General features: G+C 41.1%; 1 protein-coding gene across 16 annotated transcripts in view; it reads right to left on the bottom strand.

Annotated features, from left to right (window-relative positions):
• dlg1b (discs large MAGUK scaffold protein 1b) overlaps positions 1-16251 on the bottom strand; it is a 185264-nt gene that overhangs the window by 3337 nt on the left and 165676 nt on the right. For 7 of the 16 annotated variants that reach the window (XM_049599534.1, XM_049599519.1, XM_049599521.1 and 4 more), the window contains 6 exons: positions 12703-12802; positions 7782-7823; positions 5308-5358; positions 2076-2177; positions 1791-1963; positions 268-377 (listed from right to left, as the gene is read on the bottom strand). In XM_049599534.1, the coding sequence (XP_049455491.1) occupies positions 268-377; positions 1791-1963; positions 2076-2177; positions 5308-5358; positions 7782-7823; positions 12703-12802 (578 nt within the window). Of the gene's footprint in view, positions 1-267; positions 378-1790; positions 1964-2075; positions 2178-5307; positions 5359-7781; positions 7824-12281; positions 12316-12702; positions 12803-16251 lie in introns of all 16 variants that reach the window. The other 9 variants (XM_049599520.1, XM_049599522.1, XM_049599529.1 and 6 more) reach the window with 3 other exon arrangements.

Here is a 16251-nt window from a genome sequence, read left to right as displayed (position 1 = left end):
AGTTTTTATAATAACTTCATGATAACAAGTGTTTCTCTCATGACAGGATAGATATAAGGTTCTGAGCCAAAATGATGCGGTCATGTTTACAGTCTTTTTTTTCTGAGTTAAATGTCCTGAATTATGTGATGTTATGAAATGAAACATGACATGGTTCATGTTTCAGATAGAAGCAGTGAAAAGAAAAACTGGGAGCTGAAGAAGAAACCACTGAAGCTCCAGGTTCTTACAGTTTGGTGTTTGTGAGAAGGAGACAGTTTGACTCACATGATGTTCTCCACAGATTTGGGTTTGATGAAGATGGCGATGGGATGAAGCTGCGCCAGCTGGAGTCTCTTGATGGCGTTCCCAGACACGTCCAGGATACAGTGTTTACCCTGAGAGCAACAGAAGAACAAGTCCAGCACCATCAACCCTCTCTGTGTTTGATTACACAAAACTGACATTTCACACAGTAAATGTGATCACGATAAATAAAATGAAATAATGTTTTAAAGTTCCCCCGCGCCCTCGTTCCCTATGGCAGTGAGATGTATTAATATTTATAAATATTCTAAATATGTAATATATCATGTATATATGCATGTATGTATATATAAAATACATAATGTATATATAAAATACATAATACACACACACACACACACACACACACACACACGTGTTGGGGAGGTGTTAGCGAGGTGTTGGGGTGGTGTTGGGGACGTGTTGGGGAGGTGTTAGGGTGGTGTTGGGGATGTGTTGGGGAGGTGTTGGGGAGGTGCTGGGGTGGTGTTGGGGATGTCTTGGGGAGGTGTTGGGGACGTGTTGGGGAGGTGTTGGGGTGGTGTTGGGGAGGTGTTGGGGTGGTGTTGGGGTGGTGTTGGGGAGGTGTTGGGGAGGTGTTGGGGTGGTGTTGGGGTGGTGTTGGGGACGTGTTGGGGTGGTGTTGGGGACGTGTTGGGGAGGTGTTAGGGACGTGTTGGGGTGGTGTTGGGGATGTCTTGGGGAGGTGTTGGGGAGGTGTTGGGGTGGTGTTGGGGAGGTGTTGGGGTGGTGTTGGGGTGGTGTTGGGGAGGTGTCGGGGATGTGTTGGGGAGGTGTTAGCGAGGTGTTGGGGATGTGTTGGGGTGGTGTTGGGGACGTGTTGGGGAGGTGTTAGGGTGGTGTTGGGGATGTGTTGGGGAGGTGTTGGGGACGTGTTGGGGTGGTGTTGGGGATGTCTTGGGGAGGTGTTGGGGACGTGTTGGGGTGGTGTTGGGGAGGTGTTGGGGTGGTGTTGGGGTGGTGTTGGGGAGGTGTTGGGGAGGTGTTGGGGAGGTGTTGGGGTGGTGTTGGGGAGGTGTTGGGGAGGTGTTGGGGAGGTGTTGGGGTGGTGTTGGGGAGGTGTTGGGGAGGTGTTGGGGTGGTGTTGGGGTGGTGTTGGGGAGGTGTTGGCCTCTAACAAACTGAATGTAATAATTTTGCTTTATTGCCATATTCCACAGCAGACAGCAGCAGGCTGTGTTTGTTTGGGCTCATTTTCTGGTCGTCCAACAGGACAGTCGCAGTATTCATGTCGACGCTGCCCCTTTAAATAAATGTATTTAATTTCATCTCTTCTACGTTGTTATTTCTTACTACACATAATATTTATAGAAATGCATATTCTAAGATGTCTGCAGCCCACTGAATAATAAAGTTAACAGGATGAAAACTGTAAATCTCAGTATCCTGCTGGAGCTTTACTGTTGATCGATCAACAGCTGAAGAGTCAGATTGTATCTGCTGAGCTGCTTCTTAAAGAAGTGACTGAACACGAGTGTCGGTACCTTCTCGGCCACCTCTCGGACCGACTGTACGCTGGTTCCATACAGGTGGTTGTTGTACTGTCCCGCCTCGATGAACTTGTGGTCCTGGATGTCCTTCTCCATCTGCTCTCTGGACACCACAAAGTGATAATCTCTGCCGTCCACCTCGTAGTCCCGTTTCGGCCGGGTCGTATCTGAGGCAGGAAGAGGAGGAGGAGGAGGAGAAGGAGAAGGAGGAGGAGCTTTATAATTTCACCCGATATGTTTTCAGGAGTTTTACTGAGCCGTATATTCGCACGGACTCACGAGGGACGCAGGATCCGAACTTGTCTGGGAACTCGGAGATCAGGTCGTCGTTGATCCGATCCTTCATGGGGCCGAGGATGATGACGGGACGAGTGTAGTTCACTGTAAGAGAGGACGGAAACAGGAAGTGATGTACATGACATGGGGAGAGACACAAGTTTGCTTTTTGAACACATCAACTTTTACAGAAAATACACACAAGTTCAGAAGTGAGCTGAACTTTTTTCTTCGACCAAAGTCTCTGCTCTCACTGTCCTCAAGTGCCCCAGCTGTAATCTGAATATAATAATAAATAAATTAAGAATAAATTCAGTCTGATCAGATTCATTAGACGACTCAGAGGAGAAATACATCACTGGAATTTACCAACACTGAAGTCATGAGGCTGAATTATCCCAAAATAACCCAACCCCTGAAAATAAATGTATAAATGGTCAGAATTCCTTCAGTGTTCAGGAGCTGAATGATCCCCACAGGTTTCTTCCTCTCACAAACAAACACACCAGCTGATTTATACCAAGAAACAAAAAAAAAAAATCTGTGTTTCTTCGACACTCTTGTCACAGAGAGGCTGTGAACTACGATGGCCGACATGAAAACATTTATGTACGTAGATTTAGACATGTAGTGTACAGCTCATTCTATGGTCATGGAAAACACAAAAACCCTTTTTTGATTATACCCTTAAGAATGCCAAACAAAAAAGTTAATGTTAGAAAAAAGTTGATAAAATGTCAAGAAGAAAAAAAAAATTAAATGTCCAAAAAATGTCAATGTCAGAAAAATATTAATAAATGGTCCCAAAAATAAGAAAAATATTTAAAAAAAAAAAAATGCCCCCCCAAAACAGTTTAAAGAATTTCTGAAAAGTATTAATAAAAAGCCACACAAAAAAATAAAATGTCCTTAAAATATTGATAAAACATCCAAAAATATTAATAAAATGCCGACTCAAAAGTTAATACAATGCCCAAACAATATTGAATATTTTTTTTTGATCAAATGTCACGGAGAAAAAAATTAAAATGTCCAAAAAATGTCAGTATCAGAAAAATGTTAATAAATGGTCCCAAAAATAGTAATAAAATGCCCCCCAAAATTTAAAAAATGAATAAAATGTCCTTAAAATATTGATAAAATGTAAAAAAAAAAAAAAAAAAAAGAAAAAAAAAAAAAGAATAAAATGCCCCAAAAAAGTTAATTTAATGTCCAAAAAATACTGACAAAATGTCAACATGTTAATGTGTTTTTCTGATGCTCTTGTCACACAGGTGTTGCTAACTACAATGGCTGACATGAAAACATGAATGGCCCTGTGTAGAGTCAGTGTTTGGTTTGTCCATTCTGGGCTACTGTAGAAACATGGCGGTGCAACATGGTGATCTCTGTAGACGAGGACCTGCTCCTTATGTAGATACAGTACAGGCCAAAAGTTTGGACACACCTTCTCATTCAATGCATTTTCTTTATTTTCATGACTATTTACATTGTAGATTCTCACTGAAGGCATCAAAACTATGAATGAACACATGTGGAGTTATGTACTTAACAAAAAAAGGTGAAATAACTGAAAACATGTTTTATATTCTAGTTTCTTCAAAATAGCCACCCTTTGCTCTGATTACTGCTTTGCACACTCTTGGCATTCTCTCCATGAGCTTCAAGAGGTAGTCACCTGAAATGGTTTTCCAACAGTCTTGAAGGAGTTCCCAGAGGTGTTTAGCACTTGTTGGCCCCTTTGCCTTCACTCTGCGGTCCAGCTCACCCCAAACCATCTCCATTGGGTTCAGGTCCGGTGACTGTGGAGGCCAGGTCATCTGCCGCAGCACTCCATCACTCTCCTTCTTGGTCAAATAGCCCTTACACAGCCTGGAGGTGTGTTTGGGGTCATTGTCCTGTTGAAAAATAAATGATCGTCCAACTAAACGCAAACCGGATGGGATGGCATGTCGCTGCAGGATGCTGTGGTAGCCATGCTGGTTCAGTGTGCCTTCAATTTTGAATAAATCCCCAACAGTGTCACCAGCAAAACACCCCCACACCATCACACGATCTCAAATTTGGACTCATCAGACCAAAGCACAGATTTCCACTGGTCTAATGTCCATTCCTTGTGTTTCTTGGCCCAAACAAATCTCTTCTGCTTGTTGCCTCTCCTTAGCAGTGGTTTCCTAGCAGCTATTTGACCATGAAGGCCTGATTCGCGCAGTCTCCTCTTAACAGTTGTTCTAGAGATGGGTCTGCTGCTAGAACTCTGTGTGGCATTCATCTGCTCTCTGATCTGAGCTGCTGTTAACTTGCGATTTCTGAGGCTGGTGACTCGGATGAACTTATCCTCAGAAGCAGAGGTGACTCTTGGTCTTCCTTTCCTGGGTCGGTCCTCATGTGTGCCAGTTTCGTTGTAGCGCTTGATGGTTTTTGCGACTCCACTTGGGGACACATTTAAAGATTTGCAATTTTCCGGACTGACTGACCTTCATTTCTTAAAGTAATGATGGCCACTCGTTTTTCTTTAGTTAGCTGATTGGTTCTTGCCATAATATGAATTTTAACAGTTGTCCAATAGGGCTGTCGGCTGTGTATTAACCTGACTTCTGCACAACACAACTGATGGTCCCAACCCCATTGATAAAGCAAGAAATTCCACTAATTAACCCTGATAAGGCACACCTGTGAAGTGGAAACCATTTCAGGTGACTACCTCTTGAAGCTCATGGAGAGAATGCCAAGAGTGTGCAAAGCAGTAATCAGAGCAAAGGGTGGCTATTTTGAAGAAACTAGAATATAAAACATGTTTTCAGTTATTTCACCTTTTTTTAAGTACATAACTCCACATGTGTTCATTCATAGTTTTGATGCCTTCAGTGAGAATCTACAATGTAAATAGTCATGAAAATAAAGAAAACGCATTGAATGAGAAGGTGTGTCCAAACTTTTGGCCTGTACTGTATAAACGTCTCATTCTGAGGTAACGAAAACACATGTTGTTATTTTCAGCTGATTAAACACTAAAGAAAAGACACTGATTAGATTATATTCCATTTCTCCCCCTAAATCAGAAACACTGGACCTTTAAAAATCCACCAGGTTTATTAAGAATTTAACTGCAGAATATAAACTCCCCCTAACTCTGTAACTCTGAATGAGTCTTAAACCCCTCTGAAATTATTTTTAAAATATCAGCAGAGACAAAAGTTTCGTCCTCTGATCAGACGTCGGCTGCTCTTCTCACCTTCCTGCTGAGTGACGGGTTCATACGACAGAACGTACTCCTCCTGCCCACCTGCACACACAAACACACAGAGATGTCGGTTCGTAAGACGAAGAGAGTTTGAATCAGTCAGCTGCATCAACAGGAGGTTAACTGAAGGGATGAGAGCGAGGGATGAAGGCTGAGGAGGAGGAGGAGGGATGAAGTGGATGAGATGAGGTGTATCACAGGAACGATTAACTTCAGTTAGTTTCTGTCTGTACTGAGGGAGCACTGTGATTCCTGCAGCATTTAATGTGTAAAATCAGTTTATCTGTTTATTATCTGTAAATTCACATAAATAAGAACACGGCTTCATTCCTGCTGCAGTAACCTGATTACAGAAAATACAACGCTGACGGCTACACGCTGAAAATATGAGTGTGTTGGGGTCTAATTTATAGGATGAGGATCAACGACATTCAGTGAAATATAATGTTGAGGTGTTGGTGCTTTATGCTTCAGCTCCACTATAACTCATCCCACCGTTTACTCAGGAGTCCTCTGCTGCTCGACTGATAGCAGGCACAGCATGAAAACTTCAGGTGACGTAAACAAGTCTAAAACATGTTAAAGGACAAGTTCACTCATTTTCTAACCCGGGCCCTATTTTCACGTGTGTGTGTCCAAGTGACTGATGGGAGCCACGAGTTTTTAAACTGGTCCAGTGTTGAGAGAGAGCGCCGCAGACGGCGTGTTCACACCGTCAGTGTCTGCCCACCTAAAGTGTGTTTGTCACTGACAGGATCAGACTGTTACTCTAAGTGTCTGACAGCATGATGAAAGGATCCCTACAGAGATAGAGCTTTGTGTTAAAGAGTCAGATCCAGAAACAGTCCTGAAATCACCGTCACCAAACCCACCAGACTGCATTTAGATAAACGGTCATTCTATCATCATTAAACACACTTCACTCAGAGTCGACAGAAACACAGTAAAACTCACAGAAACCATCTCGGTTCATCTCTCCACTGTTCCAACAATCACCAGCTCTGGTTTGGTTTAAATTAACTCTTATTCACCAGTTAGATGTGACAACATGCTGCCTCTATACACACTAAACTGTTTATCTAAATGCAGTCTGGTGGGTTTGGTGACGGTGATTTCAGGACTGTTTCTGGATCTGACTCTTTGACCCAAAGCTCTATCTCTGTAGGGATCCTTTCATAATGTCAGACGCCTATGGCCCTGTCACACCAAGCCGACGGCTGGCTGTTGGTCAATTTTGGGCCGTCAGCGAGCGTCTTATGCACTAGTCTTGTTGGCCTTTGTCAATCTTTTTTTCATCAGAGCCTGTCGGTGAATGAAATCACTGTAATTGTCAGTTCAGGTCAGCGCACGAGAAGAAAAACAGAAGTAAAACAGAAGTGAGGAAAGTAAACAAAGAGCTAAAGAGGGAGTGAGACCAAAACAAATGTGTTAAATTAGTTAAGATTATTTTTCTTTATCCATTTTTCTCTTAAGCACAAACGTTTCTTGATGGTTTGTGTTACTGTTCACTGGCGCCCCGTAAATATGCTCTGATTGTGTTGTTAGTGTGCTAACTGGCTAACTGGCATCAAAACGTTCTTCCTGTTTCCCTTTTTGAATGATGAATACAGACGACCACGTTTGCTGCTGTGGAGACTTATTTCCTCTCACTCAGGGGCTGAACATATGCAGTAGTTGGCCGTCAGCTGGAGTCACTGCAGCGCGTTCAAGTGCAACTTTTTGGCTGAGACACAGGTGACGCGAGGCAACCCAACAGTCAGCTTCTGTTGCTGCTGGTTCTTGTTGTGGAGACACACTGACGGTGTGAACATGCCCAGAGTGATTACACTGCAGCCTGTTTAACCGCCGCTGTCTTTGACTTTAAGATACTTTTTAACTAAGAAGTGAGCCTCAACAACATGTGAAAATACGGTCCAGGTTAAAAATGACAAACTTATCCTTTAAAAAACTGACAAAACTTCAATAATTTTTTGCTAATTAAAAATTAAGGACAAAAAAAAATCTGTTCTGCATATTTATTCATTTATTTTGGACCAAATTTATTGACATTGTGTAAAATTGTGTTTGTTTCTGACAATCAGAGAACTGTGCTGTAATGTGTATTTTGAAGAAGGTCTCTGTGGCTTTAACGAACTTCAGCAAAGAAAAAGTTGTTAAAATTGAAAGCAGTGAGGTTACAAAGTGACTGACATCTCTGAGGTCACATGTTTAGTGCCAACACAAACTAAGACGAGTGACTCGTTAACCAGTGAAGGACCTTTGTGAGTCTCAAATCTGTGCTGGTTTCAAGTCCATGCAGCAGTCAGGAAGACAGGCAGCGTTCAGGGACATAAACTGTGTGTATGTGTTTGTGAGGTCATGCTGTTATTGGCCAATCAGCAGCGTGTGCTCATTAATGACATCAGAGAGGGAGTTAGCAGTTAGTGTCGGAGCTCTCAGCGTCGACGGCAGAGTGTCACACTTACGGTAGCTACTTTCACTATCGCTGGCGTTAGAGGTCACATGTTCTGCAATCACAACAAAACACAGGACACAGCGGGTCAGAAGGGGAGCGTCGCTTTCCCATGATGCTCTGCACCCAGAGGACTCGACGTGTTTGAGTCCAACAACAACAGCAGGACATTCACAGAATAAATCAAATGTCAAACACAGAATAAACCTTCAGGACTTTTCCATGACTTTAAACCCAAACTGCATCATTCTGTCCACATCTAGCAGCCGTGACGTCCTCCTGCGTGTCCACGAACACGGTGCTGAACGATTTGGATAAAATCACAGCTGCGATATGTGAAATATTGATATACAGTATGACACCACAATAAGATGAATGTTCACGTGTAAAATCAAAGTTCAATCCAGTGTTTCACTTTTATCACATCAACAGAGATGCAAAACTTCTGTTGTCTGTTTCTTTCTTTTTTGATTATTTGTCGGACAAAGGAGACGTCAAAAAATATCAACATGATTCTGGGAACCTGTGATGAAATTTTACAGACCCATCAATCGAAACAATGACACATAACATCTTTATAACACCTACTGTGGTAGATGGACCCATAACAGAATAACTGGAAGTACAACAAAACCCTCCACTGATGATTTTGCTTTCCATCATTAATTTGAACAACAGTTATATGAAATGATATTATGACATCACCACATCATCGTTACATGATTCCACTAAAAGTTGATAAACAAAATCATTAAATGTTCCTTAAAATATAAACTAGAAAAAAGGACACTTGAAAACTGATTTCTTCCTCTGAGTTTTGTTTTATGTCATGTGGGGGTAAAACAGAATAATTATGCTGTTGCTACTCAGCAGAGTGTAAATATTTGTGGATGTACTTTGGAACTAAAACATTCAAATTTAACCAGTGCTTATGAACATTATCCTGCAAAACAAAACACTCAGTTCAACACAAAGACAAACTCTGATGGAAAAAACCCAAACAACTTCAGTGAATATCAGAAAGAATAAAAGGTGTTGTGAGAACAAAGTTTTACACATATTTGTTTTTTAAGTTTTTAAGATCTCAGGCCGACAGATTTGAGTCAAAATGTAACGGTGAAACAATCTGCTCATTATTTCTGCTCAAATTTGGAAGAAATTTACAGGTGAATCCACAAAAGACTGTTTGGCTTCTGCAGCTCCCAAACCTGCACAAAGAAAAAGAAACCGCATCTTTCTTGAAACACCTGCAAAGTGTGAAATGTACCTGTAACCGTCCTGCTGAGCAAACAGCTCAGTGCTCCTGCGCTTTTTCACATATTTAAATGAGATAATATTCATATATTTGGTGCAACACTGGCCTCAGTCCAGTTCTCAAAGATCAGTGCTGACAGTCACACGCAGTTACAGTGACATTAGGTGCGTCTTCAGAGAGAAGGTGGTAACTGAAGCGCATCTACAGGGCGAGTCACACCCAGACTTCCCAGTGATCATGGCAGCTGGGCGGAGCCATCGTGATGTCAGGCGTACTCATGAGCAGATATCTCACTTTTCTTTTTCTCTTGTTATTGTTCTGATTTTTCTGTCACTGGCAAAAAGGTAACTGCGTTCACATGGAATCAGAGGGATGGTAGACGGAAATTCATTTTAGTGGACAAGAACAGGACGGTAAAATCAGGTGAGGCCAGCAAAGCGTACAGGCAACAATAGACGGTATTGCCCTGAAAGGGCAACATTTTCTGCAATTTAATTTACAACCGGACGTTGCATAGCTCCTTGAGACAAGGAGAAAATAGGTGATCTGGATCTGATTAATAGAACTAGAATTACCACCCCGCTGCTGTATGGCTCTACCCACCCCTCAAGTTTCTCTTTAAATCCCCTTCTGTTCCTGAGATATGACGTCAAAACATGATGATGTCACAGTCAAGCTGACCTTTGACCTTTTGGATATAAAATGTCATGACTTCATTATTTTATCCTGTTAGACATTCGTGTCAGTTTTTGTCATAATTAGTGTATGATTTCTTGAGTGATGGCCAAAACATGTTTTGTGAGGTCACACTGACCTTTGACCACAAATTTTTAATCAGCTCATTCTTCAGTCTAATGGGACGTTTGTGTCAAATTTGAAGAAATTCCTTACAGGCCTTTTTGAGACATTGCTTTCATGATAATGAGACAGGCTCAAGGTCACAATGACCTTGTCCTTTGATCACCAAAATTGAGTCAGTTCATTGTTGTGTCCAAGTGGACTTTAGGGCCTTCCTGATATATCAAGTTTATGAGAACGAGACAATGTCAAGGTCACACTGACCAAATTGTAATCAGTCCATCCTTTAGTCCAAGTGGACGTTTGTGCCGAATATGAAGAAATTCTGTCGAGGTCTTCTTGAGACACTGTTTTTGCAAGAATGAGACAGACCCAAGGTCACAGTGACTTTTGACCACAAAATTCTAATCTGTTCATCCTTAAGTCGAAGTGGGCGTTTGTGTCACGTTTTGTAAGGTCACACTGACCTTTGACCTTCAACCACCAAAATGTAGTTAGTTCATTGTTGAGTCCAACTCGACATTTGTGCCAAATTGGAGGGAATTCATTAAAGGCTCTCTCGAGACATCACATTCACAAGAATGCGATGGATGAGATCACAGTGACCTTGCCCTTTGTTCACCAAATTCCTTCTTGAGTCCATGTGAATGTTTGTGCCAAATTTTAAGAAATTCCCTCAAGGCATCCTTGAAATATTGCGTTCATGAGAACGGGACAGACGGACAACCCGTGGGCACGGAGGCATAAATACTGCATTAAGTAATAAACATGAACTTATTTTATTTCTTATATTTAACTTCACTGTTTGTATGGTTTCCCCGTGCCGTCCAGAAGGTGCTGTCTGTCTCTTTTCAGGCCATGTTTGTACTGTAAAATCATCAGCGTCGTCAGAGGCTACAGGTGATTCACGGCGCTGTCAGAGGGTGCAGTCCATTTTTTGTGAATTCACCCGTCAGTGTTTAAAGCAGAAACACTGTGACTTTAGTTTCATCCATCAGTAGAGCTCTCTGTAAATGACTGAATCACTGAGAGAGCTGAGGTCTGTGATCCTGAGGGGACGAGCTCGTACAGAAAGTTTAAGAAGAAGATGTAAACACTGTGAGCTGTGAGAGATGAGTGAATGAGTGTTGTGACTGAGTGAAGAGATGGAGCTCCGGTCCTCGACTGTCGGTGGTGAAGAGGACGAAGAGGAGGAGAAAGGAAGGAAGGAAGGAAGGAAGGAAGGAAGGAAGGAGGGAGGGAAGGTAGGCTACGTGTCCACCAGGAACCAACTTCAGCCTCTTCAGCAAAACATTTAATTTAACATTTTAGTTTGATGATGAACGACGAGGCGTCCTGATATAACCATGAAACCTTTCAGTCTGTTACTGTCTCCACATGGACGCCAGCTTCTGTCACAGAAACAGATATTAGTTGCTTAAACACAGTCTTATTAGTTTTTGGGGTAAATATTCTGAGACAACTCATCTTCACTGTGACCTCGTCACATGTCCACGTTTGGTCATGGACTTTCCACGTCCACATATGACGTCCAAGGTACCCTGGGTGTGTTGGTTGTTGACGTTCTGGGACGCCGTGTCAAGGTCTAAATATTTCTACATATTACTGAACATCGCAGTAAAGACGGCAGCGACATTTCAAAGCTTAAGCAGCAGTTGATTTTGGCGACGGCATACAGCTGCTGGAGGAGTCTGTCTTTGGTTTGTCTTGTGGATTTATTGACCACAGAAGATGTCAGCTGTTGGTTTGATGATTTATTCTGGAGCCAAACAATTAAATTCCACAAGAAAAAAACTTCAGATGAGCTGCAGATGAAACGCACTGAAGCATATGGAAAGATTTTAAAAACAACTACAGCAAGGAAAAAAGTTTCAATGTGGAGCTGATTTTACAAAATAACAGCAACTTCGTCAAGTCAACGTACTGGTGTAACGGGATGTTGAGAAATCACAAAGGTATGAATTTCGAAACTGCCAAAAATTCATGTTTCTCTTTCTATTAAACTGATATGGAGATGCTGTATTGAGGTAATGTATTGTAGTGCACATCACCTGCCACCAGAGGGCAGTCTCTACTGGTGAAACAGCTGAGCTGAGAGAGATGGAGATTGTGCGTGGTGGGGATCACGTTACAGGACTGGTAAAAAAGAAAAGGAAATAGAACTAAAAATACTGGTGTAAGTCAACAGTGATTTAGACTTTCTAGATTAAGATCAGTCAGTTCTCCCTCCGACATCATGTGTACACATACAGAACGCCAAAGTTATCAGGAGCTCGTTCCTCCGAGAACATTTTTTAAAGGAAATTATCACATTTAATTCATTCTTTCTTTCCTCCTTTTCATGTATTTATTTGTTTTTATTGGACTGTGAAGAAGGATCCTGGTGGAGACCAAGAGGCTGATGGGAGTTTTTTTTTTTTTTGGGGGGGGGGGGTGTTGGTGGGAGGGAATCACACTTACTGTGGCCTTTGGATAGCATGTCGTCACTGTTGTCCTGAGGTCAGCAGAGCCGAGTGAACGACGAGGAGAAAACAACACAACACGTTACTGAGTTACAGCGACAGACAGAGAGAGCAGAGGGAACGCAGCCGGTCAGCAGGGCTGCAGGGCGGCCATTTTGACTCCAACAAGGAGGAGGAGGAAGATGATTTTGGGGGAAATCAGACCAGATTTTCTGCCTTCACGGCTGAAATGTTTTCACTAACTTCAGCAATTATCTCAACCAAAGGAGCAGTCTCTGATCAGTTGCATTATTTTAGCCAGGCCCTGTTGCCGTGACAACCGGCGCATTTGCAGCGCGCCGCCACCAGCTGACCTCTCTTCCTGTCGCCCGACCAATCGCCCCGCCCCCCCGACCCTCACATCGCGCTGGGATACTTACGGTCGACATCGCTGGTCTCCTGCTCGCTCGCCTCTTTGCTCTTGTAGAACGGAAACTTTCGGGAAAAGAGGTTCTTTTTACGCTTGTCATTGAGAGACTGCTGAGGAGGAAGAGGAGGAGGAAGAGGAGAAGGGGTAATGGAATAAAAAAAGAGGAGGAGATGGGGGGAGTCTGATGTCGGTTTGGACAGAATGAGACGCTTTTGTTCTGAGTCTGTGGCTGACAGGAAAATCACACTGAAAGCTAAAACTCATGAAACATGTTGAAATTAAAGAGTAAACAAAGTAAACAACCTCAACAAAGCCTCCAAAACATGACCAATACATTATAATTACAGGTAAATATACCTGAGCATATTTCAGTCACAGTCCTGCCTGTTTCCTGTTTCCTGTCTCTATTTTAATTTGCTGTTAATACAAACTCAACATTTTTCCTCTGTGTTTCCACATCGGCAGGACGCACTGAGTTTCACTGACTGTTTTTATTCAACAATTAATTCCAGTCGTTTCTACTTTGACAGTTTGGTTTTTACTGTCTGAACGAAACACAATGCTTCCTGTGCAGATGTTTCACCAGCTGTGCGAAGGCAATAAGCTTTTAATTTGACACATCTGCAGGAAACGTCGAGTTTACGGACAGAATCTTAAAAGAAAAAGAAAAAGTTGACCAGAATTAATGTTTGATTAAAAACAGCGCTGTTGTTAAACAGAAAGTGGTGAGTACGGCATGACGGATTAGTTTGACTCATTTACTGTGTGTTTTTATTTTTAATATAAGATATCCAAAAATGATCTCCTTGGTTCTGTAATGGACACCATGTATGTCCTCACTGCAGACTAAATATATACTCTGAATAAATGAGCCATTCTGTGGAGGCTTTGTTTTAATAAATAGACGTGCAGAAACAATCCTGTAATAAATATGCCCCTAACTTGATTAAAAATGTAATAAAACCCAAGTATGTGATGACCTGACCAAGAATAATTGACATTTTAACACCTTATTACATTATTGTGAATTTATAAAACACGTTTAGTGATACACACTTTGCCTCATCAGGAATAAATCATCAGGAATATAAAAAGTATCCAGAATAAAATATTAACATGTGTTAAAAACAGTTAAAGCAGTGGTTTTCAATCTGTTTTAGTCAGACCGCCTCGCCCCATCATAATCTGTCGGGGTGCAGTAGAGCGAAAGGTGGTAAGGTTTCTAATTTTTAAAGAACTGAAGTATGAAGGTCAATTTTTTTTCTTAATTTTAAATTTTATTTGAACCCTTTCAAACGCAGAAATGTCGTAAAATCAGGCGAAGCTGAGGAAACACATCACTATCACCGCTGACTTTGATGTTAAAGAACATTTCAGGGAGATTAAATTGACTGTTTTGCCTTCCTTCATAGGCTAACATGAAACTAACATACTTTATTTAATTTTGAATCAATTTAAAAAAATGACCCACCTCAAAGGTATCAGGCCCACATGACTGGTAAAACTGTTACTACAACATCAGTGAGGACATTTCAGCACATCGTTGGGTTTTATGACATTAAGTGTTAAGTGCAAGTTCCCTGTTGTCACTACACTTTTCATTATCACATTATTGGGTGCTTTTCCAGTATGAAGCTGGTGTGGGAACATTTACTGCCCATTGAAACCAGTCCACACCACGGAACCAGACGTCAGCTGCTGTTTGTTCTTACTGACATTTGGTATCATCTGCACATGAACCTGGACGTGAGGCGTCCTGGAGAGTGTTTCAGAGGCTGAGTTTAACGCAGTGACAGTGAAGGCAGCAGACGTCAGAGACAGAAGCAGGAAGAGGAGAGAGTGAACATGCAGACGACATGCAGAGACGCAGGGGAGACAAGCTGAGAGAAGACGTTTGACTGGTTTCAGAGAGAAGAGTCACGACTGCTGTGAATGGAGCTATAAACCCTGACAGAGCTCTGATGAGGTTTACGTGATAATTTATTTAGGTGATACATCGTCCTCAAAATGATCCCGGACACGTCTTTATACGATGATTAAAATAAGAGCGTGTTTTAAAACATCTGGCTTTCTGCTACAAAACTATACATTTCTGTGCCAACGTCAGACGAGACGCTGATTTTAGGCAGCCAGGTGAAATCAGTTATGTCAGAAATTTAAGAGATGTGATTTATCCACTTCAGACCGATCAGACCAAACTGATATTATATCATCAGCCCCTTTTTCATCGGTACAGTTCAGATGAAACTTCCACAAAACTCTGTACAGGTCGACGTATTTACAGATGATTTTTGCAGTAATGAAACAGGTCAGTTATTTTATCGTTTAAAGCACTTCAAGTGTGTGTTAAGAGTGTGTAACATTTGGGAACGGCAGACTGTGGTTGTTGTTTTCTGGTAACTGAGCACCTTAAAGCTCCAGTGTGTCGGATTCAGGGGGACGTACTGTCAGAAATGGAATATAACATAATCAGTGTGTTTTCTTTGGTGTTTAATCAGCTGAAATAATAATCGTTGTGTTTTCTTTACGTCAGAATGAGACATTTATATCTACATAGGGAGCAGGTCCCCTTCTACCCCGCCATGTTCCTACAGTAGCCCTGAACAGACAAACTAGGGACATTCATGCTTTTTATGTCAGCAACTATAGTTAGCAGCCCCCTCTGTGACAAGAGCGCCAGAAAAAACACACTTTTGGACATTTTATCAACATTTTTCAGCTGTTGTATTAATATTCTTTGGTCATTTTATTAACACTTTTTTCTGAAATTTTACTGATATTTTTCTGACATTTCATTAATAATTTTCGGACATTTCATGAACACTTTTTTCTGACATTTAAATAATATTTTCCAGACATTTTATAAACATTTTAATAATATGTTTTTGGACATTTTATTAACACTTTTCAAACATTTTGTTAACCTTTTTTGAACAATTTATCAACTTTTTTGGACATATATTGAATTTTTTTTCTGATATTTTTAGAATATTTCTTAAGCATCTTATTATCAGTTTTTGGGGCATTTTAATTACATTTTTTCCAGACATTTTATAATTTTTTTGGACATTTTATCAGCATTTTTCATAACTTTTATTAATATTTTTTGGTCATTTTATTAACATTTTTTTCTGAAATTTTAATGATATTTTTCTGACATTTTATTAATAATTTTCGGACATTTCATGAACACTTTTTTCTGACATTTAAATAATATTTTCCAGACATTTTATAAACATTTTAATAATATGTTTTTGGACATATTATAATATTTCTTAAGCATCTTATTGTCGGTTTTTGGGCATTTTAATAACAGTTTTTCCAGACATTTTATTACCCATGTTGCACTGCCATATCTCTACAGTAGCCCAGAACAGACAAACAAAAGCTGACTCCAGATAGGGACATTGATGTTTGTAGTTCGCAGCCTCTCCACAAGGAAAGTGCCGAAAATACTTAAAAAAAAATATTGGCACTGGCGACACAGATGGTGAGGTGGAAGCCTGATTGTAGAAATTGTCATTTTTGTTGTTTTGGCTTTTGTCTGTACATATGTGTT

Source organism: Epinephelus fuscoguttatus, linkage group LG15 (genome assembly GCF_011397635.1).
Source record: "Epinephelus fuscoguttatus linkage group LG15, E.fuscoguttatus.final_Chr_v1".
NCBI lineage: Eukaryota > Metazoa > Chordata > Actinopteri > Perciformes > Serranidae > Epinephelus > Epinephelus fuscoguttatus.
Note: the sequence above shows the minus strand (reverse complement) of the source record. Positions and strands in the feature narration are given on the sequence as shown.